This window comes from Gallus gallus, chromosome 14 (assembly GCF_016699485.2).
Source record: "Gallus gallus isolate bGalGal1 chromosome 14, bGalGal1.mat.broiler.GRCg7b, whole genome shotgun sequence".
Taxonomy (NCBI): Eukaryota; Metazoa; Chordata; class Aves; order Galliformes; family Phasianidae; genus Gallus; species Gallus gallus.
The window spans coordinates 15,141,870-15,161,989 of NC_052545.1; the positions used below are offsets into that span (position 1 = coordinate 15,141,870).

At 54.3% G+C, this 20,120-nt stretch overlaps 2 protein-coding genes across 9 annotated transcripts; one reads left to right on the forward strand and one right to left on the reverse strand.

The window, feature by feature from the left end:
- Nucleotides 1-3,679: 3,679 nt before the first annotated feature.
- Nucleotides 3,680-11,482, reverse strand: ZP2 (zona pellucida glycoprotein 2). Of its 7 annotated transcripts, none has more exons than XM_015294817.4 (20): nucleotides 10,850-11,482; nucleotides 9,757-9,993; nucleotides 9,514-9,675; nucleotides 9,235-9,308; nucleotides 9,014-9,097; nucleotides 8,829-8,923; nucleotides 7,975-8,133; nucleotides 7,634-7,672; nucleotides 7,243-7,407; nucleotides 6,746-6,842; nucleotides 6,489-6,670; nucleotides 5,984-6,113; nucleotides 5,629-5,810; nucleotides 5,458-5,549; nucleotides 5,248-5,372; nucleotides 4,812-5,001; nucleotides 4,317-4,452; nucleotides 4,137-4,233; nucleotides 3,965-4,048; nucleotides 3,680-3,879 (listed from the first exon to the last, which is right to left on the reverse strand). In XM_015294817.4, exons 3-20 carry the CDS (start codon nucleotides 9,522-9,524, stop codon nucleotides 3,734-3,736), a joined length of 2,088 nt encoding a protein of 695 aa, XP_015150303.2. In that variant the 5' UTR covers nucleotides 9,525-9,675; nucleotides 9,757-9,993; nucleotides 10,850-11,482; the 3' UTR covers nucleotides 3,680-3,733. The 7 variants fall into 7 exon arrangements, 5 of the variants coding, with proteins under 5 accessions (XP_015150303.2, XP_015150302.2, NP_001384334.1 ...); NM_001397405.1 differs by lacking the exon at nucleotides 9,757-9,993 and having other exon boundaries at nucleotides 3,690-3,879; nucleotides 10,850-11,040; nucleotides 11,397-11,457; XM_015294816.3 differs by lacking the exon at nucleotides 9,757-9,993 and having other exon boundaries at nucleotides 10,845-11,482.
- A 1,831-nt stretch (nucleotides 11,483-13,313) lies between these two features.
- ANKS4B (ankyrin repeat and sterile alpha motif domain containing 4B) lies at nucleotides 13,314-19,217 on the forward strand. 2 transcript variants are annotated; one of them, XM_424609.8, is made up of 2 exons: nucleotides 13,314-13,503; nucleotides 17,699-19,217. In XM_424609.8, the coding sequence occupies exons 1-2, from the start codon at nucleotides 13,340-13,342 to the stop codon at nucleotides 18,744-18,746; spliced, it is 1,212 nt and encodes a 403-aa protein (XP_424609.1). In that variant the 5' UTR covers nucleotides 13,314-13,339; the 3' UTR covers nucleotides 18,747-19,217. The 2 variants fall into 2 exon arrangements, with proteins under 2 accessions (XP_424609.1, XP_046756790.1); XM_046900834.1 differs by lacking the exon at nucleotides 13,314-13,503 and adding an exon at nucleotides 16,693-17,618.
- The last annotated feature ends 903 nt before the right edge of the window (nucleotides 19,218-20,120 follow it).

Consider the following 20,120-nt stretch of genomic DNA (forward strand, 5'->3'; position numbering starts at 1 on the left):
GCCCTTGTGATGGTGTGTCCCCCCCCCCACTTTCAGCTTCCTCCTGAGGGCCTTCCTGCCCCAGGCCCTTCTCAGCACCAATGACACAGCTTTGCTAAACACTGAGTCAGCCTTCCTACCCCAGAAACAGCAAGCAGCCCAGGAGCCTCTTGAACTCCAATCCTCATAAGACGACCACACATGACTTCCCCCATTCCTCCTAAATATTGTGAAGTTTGAGTGCCTATAGGCATAGGGTGGTTTATGTGGAGCAGTTATTGGAGTGGGCCTCAGAAATCCATTACTGTTTGCATTTTGAGCACCAACTGTCAGAAGCCAGAATACCTACAGAGTACATCCTCATCAGTGGAGTTAACTCACAGTCTCTGTCTGCGGGCGCTCCCTGTGAGCTCTCCTGCACCACAGCAGGCTGCATCCAGCATCTCTGCATCCCCCTGGGACACCTCCCAGGCACTGCCAGATCCTTGGGACCATCCACTGATGGAGGTCGGCATAAAGGGATCCTGCTCAAGTCAGCCTTAATTATCCATCATTGAGGAATGCAACACCTTGTGAGCATCTGCCCTGAAATCCCTTTAGGAATTATAATCAGCTCATCCATAATACTTATTGTGAAGTAGGGGCAGTGGGATCTGAGCCCCACTCCTCCCCTTCCGTCCCCCAGCTGTGGCAGCATCACAGAGGTGCCCACTGACCCACATCCCACGCGGTACTGCTCTCCCCATTTACAAGAAGTTGAAATCAGTGATGAATAAGTCTGTGGTGACATTAAAAAAAAACAAGCTTAGCTTAAAGAAAAGCTTTACTACTTCTTGCCCCAGCAAAGCTCTGAGTGCATTTCCTATCTGAAATGTATCTGTATCCTATCTGTACAAGCACAATCCTATCTGCACAAGCACTTCTGGGCTCCGCTCACGGGGCAGTAGGATGTCCATCGCAGCATCCTTGTGATGCTGGAACATGGGATATTCCGGAGTGACTTGTAGCACTGAGCAGTGCTTTTGCTCTGCTATCTGGCCTATCACTGGATTAAAAGCAAATACAATCCAAACACTCAGTTTTAAGATGAATCTCATTAACCCAAAGCCATCATCATTTGGTTTAGTGAGGAAAGGCAATTGCTAGACCTGACATTCTCCACCTATGACCTCCAAAGCAGGAGTTTATTCTCAAATTAGCGCATTGGTATCAAAGGTGAAAGCAACGATACTGTACAAATGAAAGCGCTGCTCATAACCTGACCTTGGTCACAATAGCAGGCTCAGGAAATGCTGTAGCAGCCCTTGTGCTCTCCCTTCTCTTTGCTTGTAGGAGAAAGAGCACTTTACCCTGTTGGACTGCCTACAAGCCACACTTAGCCTGGATTAAAACCTGATCTACCTCCAGTTTCATTCGCTTCTATTTGAGAAGTGCTTCCTCAGAGAGCAGAGAGAAGAGCAGCCCATCCATTCTCTGAAGCCTTATTTGTGGGAAAGGTGGTATAATAATCCAAGTAACATCCAAAGGGACAGTGGGTACCTCCTATAGCCTTAGCACTGAGGTGTGCAATGCATTAATTATTATTAATTAATTATATTAATTATCCTCAGGGCACTTTACACCCTGATTGGTAAGTCTGGGATGCTACGCAGAACCAGCCCCAGCAATTCAAGTGGAGACAGTTAGAGAGCTTCTCCTCCATCTGGACTGTCACAGGTCCATGGGACCGGAGGAGCTCCACGCTCAGGTGCTGAGGGAGCTGGTGGGGGTGACTGCCGAGCCGCTCTCCGCCATCTATCAGCGCTCCTGGTTGTCTGGAGAGGTCCCAGAGAACTGGAGGCTTGCCGATGTGACTCCCATCTACAATAAGGGCCATAAGGAGGATCCGAGGAACTACAGAGCTGTCAGCCTGACCTTGGTACCAGGGAAAGTTATGGAGCAAATCATCATGGGTGAGATCACATGGCACATGCATGGCACCCAGGGGATCAGGCCCAGCCAGCACGGGTTCATGAAAGGCAGGTCATGCTTGACCAACTTCATCTCCTTCAATGACTGGGTGACCAGACAAGAGAAAGGCTGTCGATGTAGACTACCTAGACTTCAGCAAAGCCTTTGACATAGTCTTTCACAGCATTCTGGGGAAAGTGGCTGCCCGTGGCCTGGACTACCCTTCTTTGGGTAAGGAACTGGCTAGAGGACCGTGCCCAGTGGGTAGTGGTTAGTGGAGTCAAGTCCAGCTGGCAATCCGTTACAAGCGGTGTCCCCCAGGGGTCAGTACTGAGGCTCATCTTGTTTAATATCTTTATTGATGACCTAGATGAGGCATTGAGTGCACCCTCAGTAAGTTTGCAGATGACACCAAGGTGGGAAGTGGTGTCGAACTGCTTGAGGGTAAGGAGGCCCTTCAGAGGGATCTGGGCAGGCTGGATCACTGGGCTGAGGTTCAACAAGGCCAAGTGCCGGGTCCTGCACTTTGGCCACAATAAGCCCATGCCGTGCTACAGGCTTAGGGCTGAATGACTGTATGACTGTGAAGAGGAAATGGGGGTGCTGGCTGATGCTCGGCTGAACATGAGCCAGCAGCGGGCCCAGGTGGCGAAGAAGGCCAATGGCATCCTGGCCTGCATTAGAAATAGTGTTGCCAGCAGGAACAGGGAAGTAATTATCCCCCTGTACTTCACACTGGTGAGGCCGCACCCTGAGTACTGTGTCCAGTTTTGGGCCCCGGCTGTAAGAAAGACAGCGAGGCCCTGGAGTGTGTCCAGAGAAGAACAATGAAATGGGTGAGGGGTCTGGAGCACAGGCCTTATGAGGAGTGGCTGAGGGAGCTGGGATTGTTCAGTCTGGAGAAGAGGAGGCTCAACTTCCTGAAGGGAGGTTGTGAGGAGCAGGGTTTTGGCCTCTTCGCCTAGGCAACAGCCACAAGTTGTACCAGAGGAGGTTTAGGTTGGACATGAGAAAAAGTTTTTCTCTCAGAGAGGGGTCAGGCGCTGGAATGGCTGCCCAGGCAGGTGGTGGAGTCGCCATCCCTGGCAGTGCTCAAGAGGCGTCTGGCTGAGGAGCTATGAGATATAGTTTAGTGCTTGTGGTAGCAATGGGGATGGGAGGACAGTTGGACTAGATGATCTTGTAGGTCCTTTCCAACCTTGTGATCCTATGATTAGCAGAACTATGGGAAAGATATTCACTGCCACGAGCTTCCTTCTAAGAGTGCTTTTTGAACAGGGAAGAAGGGAAGGACGCTTTGCACTTCCACCCACCCCCCACCCGCTGGGCCTCAGTGCCCGGTTTCCATTTGCCCTGCATTTCCCCACCTTGTCCTTAGGGAGGCGCAGCATTGCGCTGCTGTGCTCCGCTCCGCAGCTCTGAAGCCGATGGAGCAGACAGGAAGCCCTGAACGTTGCAGTGCTCAGAGCTGACCCCGCAGCAGCACCTCAGCCTTTCTCCGAAGGAAGGGAAGGAGCAGCTGAAGAGGGGCTGCTTTCACACGGCTGTTTTCTAGCAGTCCTGGTGTTTTCACGGTGAGACAAGGAAACAGTCACTGGCCTCCAGTGAGGCTCAGGTGGCCCTAAAGCTTTAGGGAGCTTCTCTTCTGTTTTGAGCACGGTTCCTCTACCCAAAGACCTACGAAGGACCGCCTCCATTCACTGAGACACCTGTGTTTACCTCCAAGGAACTACAAAGCCAACTCCAGAGCTACATCTCTTGCCTGAAAAGCCACATTTTTAATACACGTTCGTTAACAAATGCGTTAATACACCACATTTACCACCAAGGCTCTTCTCTTCAAGCATTTAAGAAGATCCATAAATAGCAGCATTATGGCCATCAGAGAGAAAACACCAACAGCAGTTGCAGTCACTGCAGCCCACACCACCTTGCTCAGCAAAGTGCCCCCTGCAAATGGAGCAGAAAAGCACCAGGGTGAGGGGCTGCCCCCCCCCCCCCCCCGCAGCCAGTGCACACCAGCACCGCTCCTCACCTTGTGCTGCTGCCCATCCATGGGGCACCAGGAGCACAGGACCCTGCAGGCTCACCACAGAGCTGGCACCCAACATCCCACTGCCTGCAACAGCACACAGGAGAGAGACATGAGCAGCGTGGTGCTGCACCATTGGCACTGCTACAGGACACAGAGCCTGCCTGGGCATTACCTCGCTTCCTTCTAGGCAGCCTGGGGCACCTCGCTGTGCACAGAGGGGAGTCCAGCTGGAAGCGGCTGCAGATGAGGACACTGCAGTGGAAGTATACCTAGACACAAAACAGATGTGGCCATTCACTTGCAGGAAACAGGGTGGTCCTGCTGAGTAGTGTAAGCAATAAGCAGCACTCACTAGGCCGGGGAGGGCCTTGTCACCAGATACAAAAGCAAAAGCCTTTACTTCCAGCCTCTGGCGATAGTTGGGATAGCTGACACCATGGCCCACGGGATGGAATACGGTCCTGTAACTGTCCTGTTCATACTCACACCTGCAGGAGGAAGCAGCAGCCTGTTGATGGTAGGGTAGAGGCCATAGAATGGCCAGGGTTGGAAGGGACCTTTAAGACCATCTATTTCCAACACACCCCTACTACAGATGGACATCTCCCTCTAGCCCAGGCTGCTCTGTTTCCAGCTGCAAGCTACAGTTCAAAGTAGAGGTGCCATCCTGCAAATTCCAGGACACCTCCATGGGTGGCACCAGGCAGTGGCACATGGCAGTACCCCCCCCAACGCAGTGCTCTGCCTATTGCCCCATGCCTCTAACAGGGAATACAGAGAGGAGCGAGGGGAGAAGCAGCCAAATCCTGCTGCCAACAGAGCAGCACGCCTCCAGCAGGGCACTCACCCATCAACAACAATATTCCACTGTGGAAGTGACTTTGGGTCTTCCAATGCTGTTGCCCAACAGTCATCCAGCTGGAGATAGAGGTTAGGGTCATTGCGGTTCAGGACCTGCACTTCCATGAAGATGGGCTGCTGTAGGTACCTCACTATGGGGTACTGGTCGTCATGGTACGGCTGCCTGTATGAGTCCTCTGCAAGAGCCAGAGCCTTAGTAGGTAAGTCACTGCACAACAGCAGTCCTAAAGAAACTCAAGTGCTTTGAAGCCAGCTGCTCTACCAGCTGCAGCTCCTCCTGGAGCCAGAGGCACTCAGCTCCAGAATCAACTCCTCCACCTCAAGTAGCACAGCAAGAGAAAGAGAAGATTGTTGGGCCCCTCAAAGCCCACACACCCAGACTCACACACCCTCCCTCTCATCTGAGCCTGGGGATGGCTTACCTGGGTAGCTTAGAAGGATTAAAGAGAGGGGGCCTTGGTTCGTGGAAGCAGCCAGGGGGGGAGGGTTGTCAACCCTTACAGAGACAGAGGCATCGCCATTGCTGAAGGAGCACAGCACTGTTAGCCTGGGCAGGGAACAAGCACTAAGTCTCACATCTGTGCATGGGATACCCACAACGAAGTCTTAGCCAAAGAGGCTTCCTGACACACCTGAACTCACTGTCCCTTGAGATCCTGTGCAGCACACTGTCAGACCGCAGCGCCCTCACCTCATTCTCATACATTATCTTCTCTCCTTCGAGCTGAGGAGAAGTGACAGCAGCATTAGTGAGGGTCCTCCCCCCACGTGAAGCCCTCCCCATCAGCTCTGGGAACACTCACCCAGTACCTGGTCCCACACCCGCTCAGTGGGACATGAAACCAGGCCCTATCATTCAAGGGAGACCTGGAGGCAGGTTTGCATGTGGGATCTCTGAGCCTGAGCGTGTCCAGGACTAGGGGTGGTGTAGTACTGCCAGCAAGGACTTCAAAATCCATGTACCCGTCCCGGGTGCATGCAGCAGCTGGAACAGACACACAGGAGTCATGTCCAAACAGGGACAGCTCAGTCTGCCAAACAGCTGCTGTATTTTGGCCAGAGAAACTTCCTGGGAAGGTGCAGGTCAAGAACAAGCAGGGTTGAGGCTTGCCAGCTGAGCAGCAGATTGAGCCAAGTCCACCCTAAGGCATAACTCACCTATCGGTGTGAGCTGGTCACAGGGGCACTGCGGATGCATCACCATTGCCACAGTCTCCTCATGGAAATGAAAAGTCAGTTTCAAGGAGGACAGGTAGGACTGAACTCTTGGGCAGCTCTCCCCGTGTAGCTGGAAGACAAGTTACTCTTCTGGAGCATAACTGCAAGAGTTGCCCTTAACACATACATTGGAGCAGTTCAGTCTTCCCTGTAGCCATGGAGTGTGAAGAGCAGAAGACCTGCACTGCTCCAAGCATCTCCAACAGCAGCCCACCCCATGAGCAATGCTACCTCCAGCTGTCCTCCACAGGGACGGTTCATGAAACCTGAGTAACTTTTGAGGGTGATGCTCATCTTCTACCGAGCTGACATTTATCTTGGCCACAGCCACAGCACACGCGGCTGACCCAGCACCCATCCAGTCAGAGGTGCTGTGCTTTGTAACAAGCAAAGCCCAAAGAGCTGTGAGCACACCCACCCCCATGGCCCCAGAATCTCAACTCACCGTAGACTTCAGGACTCTCCTGCTGACATGCAGCTCAACCCCTACTGTTGTTTTGAGAGTAATGCCTTTGTCCTGGAGCTGGTCCATTGGGATGGTCTCATCTTCCACAGCTACAGCCATAAGGGTTCCTGGGAAGGCTGGGATGGCAACAGTCATGTGTGTCGTGTTACAAAACACTGGACCTGTAACAACATCCTTGTTGAAGCAGAACATCTGTTTCCTCAGGGCAGGATCAGGCAGCTTCCCCCACACATTACCTGGAACACAAAGCATTCTTGACTCCACGGTCAGTCTGTGTTCAGGAGGGCCATACATGAGCTTCAGTGCCGCAGTGTAGAGTGCCTTGTGGTTGTGCTGCAGGGCAGGACGCAGAGCAAGGCACTCAGTGCAGGAGGCAGCACAGGCCTGTCTCTGCAGAGCTGCATGATGCATATGCCCTTCCTGAAGACCAGCAGCCTCAGGATGGAAGTGGAGCTTTGCACACTCACTCTTTAGGAAAGCACCCATTCACTGCTCTGCTCACAAGACAGGCTGCACGCAGAGCCCCGGCAGAACTGTGCTGCTGGAGGTGTACCCTGAGCAGGGCCAGACAACTCCAGGTGAGCTCTGCCAACTAACAGCCTGCTCATACCATTAAGCACAGCTCCAGATGAACTCAGCTCCAGCCATAACCCACAAACACCTCCATCAGGAGGAAGGCTTCCAGCCCCTGAAAAGCTGCATCATCCCTTCAGCACAAGCTCCATGCTCCTACCTTGTAGGAGACAACTCCAGTGGCAGTGAAGGCTGCCTGGAAAACCAGGTGGTGTCCATCAGCCAGAAAGCTGTAGCCATGCTGCATGGCTTCCCCGAGGCTCAGCTGATGTACCTTGATTCCATCATCAATTGTCAGAGTCCCAGTCAGCACAGCCACCTGAACCTGTGGGGCAGGAAGGGTTCCTTAGAAGAGGAAGCACAACCCCACAGCAGCAGCAAGGCACGATGGGCCACCACAGCACAGGCTGTGCATTCGAGCTATCTACACTGAGGTTACACATTAGACTTCCCAACAAGAAGTAGCTACTCCAGCCTGAAGGCATCAGGCTGCCCTTGGGTCCAAAACTGAGGCACACCCCAACACCTTCTGTCAGCAGGAAGGCACCTACCAGGTGCTCATCACTGAGGCTTGGTCCTGGGAAAGTAACCTGAGGAAAAAGAGCATGAGAGTTACCACAGAAGCAGACAGCGGTTACAGCTTCATGTAAGAGAAGTCTCCGCTACTCATCCCCAAAGCCGGAGCTGGCACTAACAGCCTCCACCCCCCACAGACAGCGCTGCAGACAGACATGGGCGCTGGTAATGGCTGTTTGCAGAAGGGCTCTCAAAGAGCAGAGCACTGTGCCAAGGTGGGCACGCGGCCAACAGACCTCCCCAGAGCCACTGCTCTGTGGGACCCCCGCCTGCCTACAAGGCCCCCAGCAGGACCCACAGCGCTCCCCTCACTTACTGCCATGGAATCTTTTGTGCAGTTCGTTTCACCAACAAAGAGAGGAGCGATGATTTCATCTCCGTGGGCAGCGCTGCAGTGAGCGCTGTAGGTGACGTTCCTCTCCTCTCCCGCAGTGCCATTCAGCAGCAGGAGCAGCCTCAGCTGGTACTGCCCATGCTGTGGGGAGACAGACTTTAATCAGGAGGAACATCAAATCAGAAAGGAGCATCAGTGGTCACTGCAGCACAGAAGCCCTTCACAGTTAGCTCCTTTATTGTTAGCACAAACGGCTGTGCTGGTACAACATCAACCGATATTTTAGGAGCTCTGGGGAAGAGCATGGGCTCTCTAGGTCAGCAGGCCAGGCAGATGGGCACAAAGCAGTGAGAGATGTGGGAATCAGGAGCACAGCCTTACAGAGCACCTGGCAGCAGTGCTGGCTGCTCCTGGAGCGAGTACCAGAAGTACTTCCAGTGCCTCAGAGCAACTGGTAGCAGTAAGGCCTCCAGGCCTCTCCCTGCTCACCACTCTGCTTCAACAGCTCTGAATAACTCAAATTACGCATTCATGCATAAATATGTCTGCCAGGTGCTGACACTCTTGAGCCCCTTCCAGCTCCCACGAGGTATGATTTGAAGTAGCTCTCCACTCCATCACACGAGAGCACAGCATTCCTGGCAGCATCTGAAGGTGTTTAATGCACAGCTAGAAAAGGAAGCACTCAGGGAACAGTACCCCAGCAGAACAGACCCTTCACAGTAGAAAAGTCAGTAGAAATTAGAGGTAGAAACCCTACTAAACCCAGCCTTGAGCAGCAGAAAAACCCCAAACAGTCTACGACAGTATGCTCCCAGAACAGAGACGTGCTTTACCTCCAGGCTAGTGCAGTTCACCAACAGGGCACTGAGCAGCAGCTTCTCATAATCTACAGTGTGCTCACAAGACATCATCTCCTCCCCGCTCACATCTACAGAGAAGGGAACAGCCAGCACTGCAGGCAGCAGCGGACTTCAAGCCATGGAGGGAACAACTGAGCCAGACCAGCAGCAATACCTACCCACTGCACGCACATGCCACGTGTAATTGCCAAGCTCTCTGGGAAGCTCCAGCTCCAGCCTGTCCTGCAAGCAGGTCATGCTCTCTGCAGAGGGAAAGCTCAGTCAGCTCAGCCCCAACCCCAGAGCCCCTTCCGCACCAGCAGGGGAGGAGACAGCTCCAAGCAAACACAGAGCCCCTCAAACCAGCTGTGGCACAGGGAGATGCCATTCAGTCTATTACCTGAGAGGTCCCATTCCCCTGAGGCACCAGGGGCCAAGAACAGCAAAAATCCCAACAAGAGGAGCAGCAGCAGCCTGCAAGCAAAGCAGAACCTCATCAAAGAGCAGCAAGGAAAGGGCCCAGAGCCCACCTCCCCTTACCCCCTCACCTCATCATGCCAGAGCACTACAGGCCCCACCCACAAACCCAACCCAGTCACCACAAGCCTGCTGAGTGCTGCTCAGGTGGGCTTATATGGGGTGCACACAGGTGCAGCCTTTCGGCTGGGTGCCACCTCACCTGCCCCTCATTTCAGGGCCGCCCAGGGCAGGAGGAGGGCTCCGGAGGGGTGGTTGGCTGGTGCAAAGTCTTCGCTGTGGAGTTGTTGGATTTAAGGTATTTCTTCTTGCTCCAAGTTTATTCCCTTTTTTCTTTTGCCAGATGGTATGCGCTTTTTGGCACCTATTTTTAAAAAATGAGATTTCAGTGCTGCTTTGATTTCCTGGTGATTTAAAACAAATGTACTGGGAGATCTGGATGTACCTGAGGGTGTCCAGTTCTCCTCCCAGGCAAACCTGCAGTGCTGAGGGCAGATCGCATGCTTAGCAGAGAACCGGAGGGGCAGTTAAGGAAGAAGAGAATGTCCCTATCAAAATTTGGGACCAAAGGAGCTCAGGGGCTCTGCCCGGCTCTGTTGTTCAGAGCTGTGAGGCCCAGGGAGAAGAAACCTCAGAGCTGCTTTCTGTTCCAGCTACCTCAGTGCTCTGCAAGTCAGACATGCTTGGAAAAAGAAACAACAGAGACTCATATAAGTGAAAGCAACTGAATTGTGGAAGCGAGAGAAAGCAAGAGGGCGGATCATAGGAGTGGAGAGAAGTGTTATGGGTGGCCATTAAGGACTGGGATATTTGTCCAGGGAATAACGGGTGTCGTGTTAATATATTGTGTGTGAACTCCAAACGCTCGTCTCTCCGGTTTTCCTGCCCCGTAGTGCGCTCTGCTTGCTGTGGGCTGAGGGGCAGCGCTGGAGCTGCGGCACGGAGCTACACTGAGCGGGGCCGCACAGCCGCTGCCCTGCCGGGCACCGCCCGCTGCTTCCCTGCGGTGCGCAGATTCCTGCGGGGCCGCTCGCCTGATGAGCAGCTGTGCTCCGGCGGCCCGCGCTGATACCCACAGCGGTGCTGAACGGCCACTTCGTGTCCTGGAACATAAAACCGCCTCCTCCTCTCTCTTTCGTTTTTCTGCTGCAAAACCCTGCAAGCTCCCCTTTTCGGTTTCTCTGTGTTTTTCTTTTGTTTCTTTGATTTTCGGACTTCAGAAAAACAAAAGGCATTGCACGGTGCCAACCAGCACAGCACAGCGGGCGCTGCGCCCCGGCTCTGCAGAGCGCACGCATCTGAGCGGGGCCCCGCAGTGCCCGGCGGTGGGTCGGATGCCCGCAGCGTTTCCTCCCCGCGGGAGCCCGGCCGGCTGCGAGGAGGGAAGGAGTGAGCCTTTATGGTTGTTTCAATGCGCTGCCATCAGCGCTGCGTGGCGGCCGTCACCCCGTGTGCCCGATCTCCGTGCTCTCTGAGCCCAATGGTTCCAGCCCCCTCGGCAGCAAGGATGCCTCTGCTGCCCTCAAGCCTCACCGTACCGCGTTTGTTGCTCTCCAGTTTGCAGTGAGCAAATGTTGGCCCGGAGAATGCATCGTACAGAGCAGGCACAGCAGCGCTGCTGCTTTTCTCCCAGGTGAAGGGGCAGATGGGGCCCTGAGCTGTCTGAGCACCCAATGCACTGCTGCTGAGGCTGACAGGTGTGACTGGTGGTGCTGCCCTTGGGATTGTCCTGGAAGGAAACAGAGTGATAACCAAAGACACAGCAAAATCCAAAGACAAAATGAGAGCTGCTGGCTTGGTAACCCTTCGCTCACAGCAGCATGCATCATTACTGCAGCATTTCTCCTCAACCTGGTAGCACATTTCCATTGTGTTTAGAGTGGTTCTAAGTTCTTTTCAAACCCCAATAGAAAAGCTTCATTCAAACTGCTTTGAGCATCACTCTCAAAAGAAATGTCTGCATTCAGGCTGGGAAACTTCACTTGCTGCTGAATCATGTATCACATTTTAAGTTGAGGTTTTCAGATGGGACAAGAATTAACAAATAGGAGTTTGGGAATAGATGAAGATTTTGCTTGGTCTTACCTCCCTTCTTTGTTTTTGTGATGCCCACTTTGGTGACATTAAGTGCAGCGTCTGATGCATGGACTCAGATGTGAACGATCCAAATCGTTTATTACAAGCTCCCACATCACTTATATACCTTCACAAGTTTTCTTTTTCTAGCTTTCCCATCTGCCCCTACAACTTTCCCATCCACCTTTACATGTCAACAGAGCATTCTACAAACACTCCCCAACCGTTCATGCAGGCACTTATCCAATCAGAGCCGTGAGCTGTTCCTTCTTCTTCTAGAGGTGTCCTTGGTTCTCGTGCTGTTTATCTGGCTCCACAGCTGCTGCTCTGTACAGTCCTTCTTGTATTCCCACAACTAAGGATGAAAAAGCTTGTGAGGTCCCAGAGCTTCTTTCCAGCTGAAGGGGGTTTTTCTTTGCCCCCAATTAAAACTTGGAACAACAGCATCCCACTCAACACCATATGAAAACTTCCTTCAACAAAACAGTCATGAAGGTGTGGGAATGAATGTACTTCTGCAGCAGGAACCCATTCCCAGAAGATACCCCAAAGGCGACTGTTGTGCCCACCTTGCTCCAGGGGCTGCAGTCAAGATGTATGAGGAGGCACAGGAGGCAGCCCAGCATCCCCACTGAGGGTCGGTGCGATTCCCCAGGTGTGGGGCAGCTGAGGCAGCACAGGGTGCAGCCTGGCGGAGCATCACACTGAGCTGGCAGCAGCTGTGAGTGTGACCAGGAGAGCAGGGAGCTCACAGCGCTCAGTGAGCTCATGTTGTCTCCCAGCATTCTCGGATTTCTTCTCAGCTGCTGACCTGCTGAGTGCATTTCCCTCAGTAATCCTTTTGAACATAAGAGGATTGGGAATCACAGAATCATAGAATCACAGAACGGTTTGGGTTGGAAGGGACCCTTAAGACCACCTCGTTCCACCCCCCTGCTGTAGGCAGGGACACCTCCCATAGCCCAGGTTGCTCACCGTCCCATCCAGCCTGGCCTGGAGTGCTTCCAGGGAGGGGGCATCCACAGCCTCACGGGGAAACCTGTTCCAGTGTCTCACTGCCCTCACAATAAAGAATTTCTTCCTAATAGCTAGTCTAAATCTACCCTCTTCCAGTTTAAAGCCATCTGGTCACTACCTGCCCCTATAAAAAGTCCCTCCCCAGCTTTCCTGTAGGCCCCTTCAGGTCCTGGAAGATTACTATAAGGCCTCTCTGGAGCCTTCTCTTCTCCAGGCTGAACAGCCCCAGCTCTCTCAGCCTGTGCTCATCATGGAGGTGCTCCATCCTCTGATCTTCATGGCCTGCAAGACCATCCAGTCTAATTATCCCCTTACCACCAATATTGCCCGCTGCCCACATCATCTCTATGGATCTTGGATCCCTCCAGAGATGGTGACTCCTCTCCCCCCAGGCAGCCCGTTCCAATGCATCACCGCTCTTTTGGAGAAGTCTTTTCTAGCACCCAACCCTGTGCTCTAGTTCCACAAGCCTTCCCTCACAGGGGAAGGCTCCACTGGACATTGCTCCACTGTCATCACTGGAAATAATGTCTAAACTGAGAACTGTGCCCGTGAGGATGAGGCCGGATGGACCATCCCATAGGGCACCAGCAGCGTGTGCAGCCCACTGGGTCAGGAGCACTGCGCTGCTGCTGCTGGAGCTCCTGTGCTGCCTGGAGGAAATCAGCCGCATTGCTCCATCTGTACCCAAAAACGTTCTGCAACACCAGCCGAGACACCAAAAACACCACGAACCCCCTGCATTTCGGCAGCACACCACGCAAGAAGGAGGCTGTAGGGTAGCAGTGGAGAAGCTGCTAGGGAAGGAAAGCGGGAACACCGCAGTGTGCAAGGGAGGACTTCGACCCTCTCGGCCGCCCTCCCCGTTGGGCGATGATGCCGCAGCTCCGGCCGTGGGCGGGCCGTCCCGGCAGGCAGGCTACTGACAGCTGAAGATGTCAAGCAGGTATCACAGGGCAGCGGCCGATGGCAACCTGGAGCTGCTGAAAGAAGCCACTCGGAAAGACCTCAATGCTTCTGACGAGGACGGGATGACGCCCACGCTGCTGGCCGCGTACCATGGGCGCCTGGAGGCTCTGGAGATCATATGCCGGAGGGGGTGAGTGGGGCAGCCTCCCTCTCTTGGGGCCTGTGGCTCCGACCCCAATTAGCGTTCATTTCCACCGCAGCAGCGACGCCCCAATTGCTGCCTGAGCCACGGCGGTCCCTTCGCGTGCTGTCTGTACGCTCCCAGGGGCACCCAGCGCTGCAAACAGCTGAGCACAGCGTGGCCAAGCAGCCCCTTCCTCCCCAGTGCAAATCCTTCCGTTACGGTGGGAGGGCACCGTCCTGAAGCGTCACTGAATGGGCCACTGTGTCCCCATCGCTGCAGCGCTCCCTCCGGGGCTGATGTTTTATGCCGTGATTCTCTCGCGAGGTTTAGGAGGGGGGAAACAGAGTAAAGAAAATGTTCGTTCTGGGGTGAGATGAAGGTTAAGTTGTCCCCTGGTTTGTGTTTTCGATCTGAATGGCTTAAAGGAGATCGGGGGGAATATTTGATGAACTACTCGGACGCATTTAGTTCTCCTTGCCTAGAAATAGCTTTGAAAATATCACACCCAGATGGGATTGCCACAGATCCACTGTACGGCTGAGCTCAGGCGTGGCTGTGGCTGCACAATAAAAAGGGCCTTTGGACTTTACTGCTGTGGCTGCACCTCCAGGGAAAGCAAAAATTAACTTGTGTGATGAAGGCGGATGCAAGGAGGTACTGAGAGTCCATAGAGCACCTGGGAGGGAATGACCGCCCAGGGAACAAATAACTGAGCAACCTCAAGATGTGAGTTCAAAATACCCCTTCTGCCTTGATAACAACTAAAACTTCCACGTGCGCTCAGAGAAGCCACAGCTGAGGGCACAGAGCCCAGAAGGGCCACAGCTGTTGCTCCATGTGCTGCTGTTCCCTCAGCATGCGGCAGCTGTGGGTCTGCCCATCCCAGCGTTCCGTTCTGCTCCATCCTGATGCACTCAGCAGGCACTGCCAGCAGCACAGCGGGTGTTCTCTGGGGGGAAGCTGAGTTCTGGGAGATGCTCAGTCTGCTCTGCAATCCACCCGTGCTTTCTTAGGAGAACTTTTGTTTGTTTTTTGTTTTTTTTTTAATGAATTCATCCTTTCCTTGAAGCAAAGGCAGTTTCCCAACAGAGGTGCAGTGCAGGATGCGTTCCCTCCATGGGGTGCACAGTGTGGGGCGCTGGGGCCCACAGCACACACGGCCCCTGGGGGTCGTGTCAGTGTGACAGCGTGAGCCCTTTTGAATCTAGAGAGTTCGCCTTCCCAGGCAGCAGGAGGTGCGCTCTGCCTGTCTGTGTCACACAAGGGGGGCAGATCTGCTTCCTTCTTTCTGCTGGCACAGCAAGGAAAGAGGAACCGAGGAGCCATGGTGGCCACAAAACCGTAACCCACCCCACCATCACAGACACAAACCGGTGAATGAGGCTGCGAGGCCGGTGGGGTGTGGGGGGGAGGAGAGAGCCCAGGTGGGGCTGTGAGGCCTTGCAAAGCTGGGGGTGACACAGCTCTGCTGCTGGTGTGGGGTTGAGGATTCTGCTGTGCTCTGCTGCAGCCGCCGGCTCTGGGAAGTGGACACGGAAGCAGAAATGCACACATGTGGTTCCCACATGTCCGACTGGAAAACCATTGCACCCAGCTGCAGTGCTGCAGTGCCACGGCCTGCCGTCAGAGCCTGCCCAGCCCCCCCACACACAGCCCTCTGATCTGCTGTGGGTAGTCAGAGCAGAGGTCAGTGCCATGAGGAGGCCCCGTGGTGGGACGTGCTGTCCATCCATGGTACAGCTCGCACGGAATGGACCTCCGAGGTGTGGAAATGCACAACATCCCAGCAGAGCCCAGTGGCTGTGCCCGAGCTGGGCCTGCTTCCAGACTGCACCGCCAGCCTGCAGGCTGAGCCGTGGGCACTGCAGCTCTGACCTGAACCGGAGCTCTGCCCGTTCTGCCAAAGAGGAATGACCCTGAGAAAGTCAATAGGTGAACATAATGAGGCTCAGCAAACAAAATGCTGCACCTGGGTAGGGGCAATCCAAGATGTGTGTCTGCACTGGGAGAACTCCATGAGAGCAGCCCTGCAGAGAAGGATGTGGGGTCCTTTAGATGAAAACCAGAACACAAGCCAGCACTGTGTGCCTGCAGCCCATGTAGGAGAGCCAACAGCATCCTGGGCTGCATCAGCAGAGGGGGGCAGCGGGCAGGGAGGGGATTGTCCCCCTCTGCTCTGCCCTCGGGAGCCCCCACCTGCAGTGCTGCGTCCAGGCCTGGGGCCCAGCACAGGAAGGGTGGGAGCTGTTGGAGCGGGGCCAGGGGAGGCAATGAAGATGCTCAGAGGTTGGAGCACCTCTGCTGTGGAGACAGGCTGAGGAGCCGGGGTGTGCAGCACGGAGAGGAGAAGGCTGCGGGGAGACCTCACTGCGGCCTTCCAGTACTTAAAGGGAGATCATGAACAGGAGGAGTATCAACTTTTTAGGCAGGTAGATAGTGATAAGACAAGAGGTAATGGTTTAAAACTAAACTTGCAATCTCAAGCACACATACAGGTTGGGCAGAGAATGGCTTGAGAGCAGCCCTGAGAAGGATCTGGGAATGTCAGTGGATAAAAGACTCAACATGAGCCAGCAACGTGTGCTTGCAGCCCAGAAGGCCAAACGTATCCTGGGCTGCGTCAAGAGAAGAGTGACCAGCAGGGAGAGGGAGGTGGTTCTGTCCCTCTGCTCTGCTCCTGGGAGACCCCACCTGAAGTACTGCACCCGGGTCTGGAGCCCCCAACACAAGGAGGACATGGAGCTGCTGGAGGGCACAAAGATGATCAGATGGAGCACCTCCACTATGAGGACAGGCTGAGAGAGCTGGGGCTGTTCAGCCTGGAGAAGAAAAGGCTCTGGGGAGACGTTATAGCATACATATATGTATAGTATATAGGATAGATTTAGACTAGCTATTAGGAAGAAATTCTTTATTGTGAGGGCAGAGAGACACTGGAACAGGTTGCCCAGTGAGGCTGTGGATGCCCCCTCCCTGGAAGCACTCCAGGCCAGGCTGGATGGGACGGTGAGCAACCTGGGCTATGGGAGGTGTCCCTGCCTACAGCAGGGGGGTGGAACGAGGTGGTCTTAAAGGTCCCTTCCAACCCAAAACCCATTCTATGATTCTGTGATTCTAAGGGAGGGAAGATTTAGTTTGGGTGTCAGGAGGAAGTTTTTCAGTGAGAGACTAGTGAGGTGCTGGCACCACTGCCCAGAGAGGCTGAGGATGCCCCATCCCTGGAGGTGCTCACAGCCAGGCTGGGTGGGCCCTGTGTGACCTGACCTAGTCCTGACCTAGCGGCTGGCAGCCCTGCCTGCAGCTCAGGGGTGGAATCTGATGATCCTGATGAGCCCAAGCCATTCTGTGATTCTGAGATTCCACGAGCAGAGCCGGGCCCATCCCAGCCCACAGGCAGTGGCTCCATGTGCAGTCAGCGCAAAAGGGAAGCAATAATTTTCACTGGCTTTAAGTTTTGTTGAAAGTAATACGGTTTTTATTTTGCTCCTTTTGTTTTCCAATTTCCCAATGAGCTTCTACTTTCCAGACCTCACAAACAAAAGAACCTTATGGAGAAAACAAAAGAACTGAATAAAAACATAATCTGTCTGAGCCCAGCCCAACACCAATGGAGACAAAGACGCCGCTGCGCTTTGCTCCTCCTCATTTACCCACTGCCGCTCCGAGACGTCATTGCGTGGGCATATTAAGTACACTTCACTGCGGTTGGTGAAGGATCTCCCTTGTACTGTCCTGATTTGTGACGTGCAAAGAGTCAGAAAAAGCCTTTGCAATACTCTGCCTGGAAGGTCGGGGAGCAGCCGTGCCCTCTGTTCCATGAGTGCAGGCAGAAGGCCGGGTGCGCTGTGTGCCCTGCCGGCCCCGTGCTGCTGATTGCTGCCGCTTGGCAGTGGGAAGCTGGGGTGTGCAGGGAGCAGGCAGGGCTGTGCCAACAGCCCCACAGCCCCTGCAGTAGGAAGGACCCCCTGCTGCTCCATAGGGACTGCAGGCACAGCCAAAGCTGTGGGTGAGAGGTGATCAGGGTGTGCCCACGCTGTGTGCTCGGGGTGCAGCATGGCTCTCCAGGATGGAGCGAGGCCAACCTGCTGCCATTGGGCCGTGCTCCTCGCAGCAGAGTTGAGGTAACCACGGGGTGCCCGTTCTGCTCTGTTGCGGTGCTGTTCTCCGTATGCCACTCACTCTGTGCCGTTTTCCTCCTCAGAGGTGATCCGGACAAATGTGACATCTGGGGGAACACTCCGCTCCACCACGCCGCGTGCAACGGTCACATCCACTGCATCTCTTTTCTGGTCAACTTCGGTGCCAACATATTCGCTCTGGACAATGAGCTCCGCACGGCGCTGGATGTGGCTGCCAGCAGAGATCGCCACGAGTGTGTCAGACTGCTGGACAGGGCTGCCACGGAGCAGAACGTGGCCAACCCCAGGAAGGTCTCCAAACAGAAGGCCCAGGCCCAGAGGAACGTGGAGAAACAGATCAAGGAGTGCAAGAAGCGGCAGGAGAAGCACCAGCAGGAAATGAACAGGAGCTACATGAAGGAGGAGGTTGGCTCGGTGACCTCCTCCAGAGGGACTCACTCCAGGGTGAAGCTGCCAACTCTCTTCACATCCAATACAGCAGCTCCTTTCTCCAAAAACCTGAAAGATACCTTCAAACTGAAGGCAAAAAGGATGACTGGCAGCACGAGAAGCCAGGAGCCACAGAGCAACGGCCAGGCAGACGGTGGAGACAGGGGAAGTGTGATGCACTTGTTTGATGAGAGGGAGGAGGACGACTTACTGAACGACGACGGCCAGCACTCCATTTTCACACGGCCAGGTCTCGGCAAGATCGTGTTTGGAAGGAATTTGGCTGCGGATATAGATCCCGGGACTGTGTCTTCCCAGAAAGAAGGTATCAGCTTTAAAATGTCCAGCGAGCTCTTCCAGAATGAAAGTGCTGAGAGCAGCACAGAAGGCGACGCTGGAAGCAGTGCAGAGGTCCCCTGGCAGGAGGAGGAGCTGCTCTGGGACGACGAGGAGGCGGAGTGCACACCCCTGGAGGTGTTTCTGGCCTCACAGATGCTGGATGAGTTTCTACCTGTCTTCATGAGGGAAAAAATGGATTTAGATGCCCTGATGCTGTGTTCTGATGAAGACCTACAGAACATTCAGGTGGAGCTGGGGCCGAGAAAGAAAATCCTGAGTGCTGTGAGTAAAAGGAAACAGGCATTCCGGGATCCTGGAAAGACTGTGGATACCTGCTTGTAAAGCAGCATCCCCGCCACTGAGATCTGCTGATCTGCACGCTGAGATCTTTTCCTGCTTCAAAACAGCATGCGACTCTTCTCAGACCACTGCTAATGCAAAGGGCAAAGAGCTCATGGCAATGCAAAGAGAGGTGCAGCCAGACCGGGGCTCCTCGCCGCAGCTGGTGGCTGTGGTGCGCGGGGTGCAGTGTGGATTTGGGCACATTCTGCCAGAAAGAGAATTGACAGTAAGAGCCAAGAGCTGCAATACAGGGCTCATTCGACCTGTTTAGGAGGTGGGGGTCTCTGGGTGTGACTGAAAGCTGAGCGCACCGCCCAGCTTAACGAACCACCCCATTCTTCTGCAAAACCCCACTGAGTGTTCCCAGAGCTGCGGGCTTCCAGGTTTATCTCTGTCCCCGTTTTAGATTGCTGCACACTTCTCTTCTCAGTGCTGCTTCTCTGCTAGAATAAAATCTGCTCCTTGGCTCCAGCTGGGGCTCATTGCCTCTGCTCGTGTCTAAATTCAGGTAAATAGGAGTATCTCACAGCCAGCTCCGTGCTGCCGCTCACATTTATCTGCTGCTGTTGCTGAGGAGCGCCTGAAATCCCCATTGAGAGGTACAGGGTGAGCGGCACCTCCTCTCATCTGGTTGTGTGCCAGCACACGGTGTCCTGAGCAGCACCGGGAGAAATCCCTGTGAGGATGGGAGGCTGAGGGTCCCTTCTCCACACGTTTATTGGTTCTGTGTGTCCCGGCAGGGCACAGCTGGCATGCTGACTGAGGAGCAGAGCCGTGCAGCCGGTGTCGCTGCTGCTCGCTGCCACCTCAGCCCAGGAGCACCGCTCTGCGGGTGCACACACATCCAACTCACAAGAGCAGACAGGCAGGTGATGAGCAGGGCCGGTGTCCTGCCGACTGGTCCCATAGCTGGAGAGGCACAGTGCCTTTCCTTCAGAGTGCGCAGTGTTTGTGGAAACAAAGTGTAGTTAATCATCTATTTGTCATGCTCCATTTTTATCTTCTCTGACGTGCTTACCATTGCTTTCCTTGGCTGGACTTTGTGCTGCATTTTTTCCCTTTCCTGGCACTTGGCACACTGTATTTCCCTGTGCCCAGTGGTGCCATCTGACCCCTGCACTGTGCAGCATCAGCTGCCAGCTGTGAGCACAGGGATAGGCTGGGCAGTGCTGCCTGGGATCGGTGTTGGTTTAGTTTTGGCTGAGACTCATCAATACTTAACAAAGCAAGAAGCAAACGATGAACCTTATACGTGTATACAACGAGTGGATTTGAAGGGCCAAATTCAGTCCTTATCAGCCACATCGCTGATGCAGAGTTGCAGGGCACGGTGCCTGACGAAGCCAACAACCGGATCCCCTGCCATGGTGCCCA

Excerpts from the sequence above, each read along its gene's own strand:
- ZP2 (XM_015294816.3), bottom strand. The coding sequence starts at position 11,140 with ATGATGCATGCTGCTGTGAGCGAAGGGTTACCAAGCCAGCAGCTCTCA. Across the intron at positions 6,671-6,745 it reads AAGAATGCTTTGTGTTCCAG|GTCCAGTGTTTTGTAACACG; the intron begins GTAATGTGTGGG and ends ATGTTGTTACAG. Across the intron at positions 5,002-5,247 it reads AATCCTTCTAAGCTACCCAG|AGGACTCATACAGGCAGCCG; the intron begins GTAAGCCATCCC and ends TGGCTCTTGCAG.
- ANKS4B (XM_424609.8), top strand. The coding sequence starts at position 13,340 with ATGTCAAGCAGGTATCACAGGGCAGCGGCCGATGGCAACCTGGAGCTG. Across the intron at positions 13,504-17,698 it reads GAGATCATATGCCGGAGGGG|AGGTGATCCGGACAAATGTG; the intron begins GTGAGTGGGGCA and ends TTTCCTCCTCAG.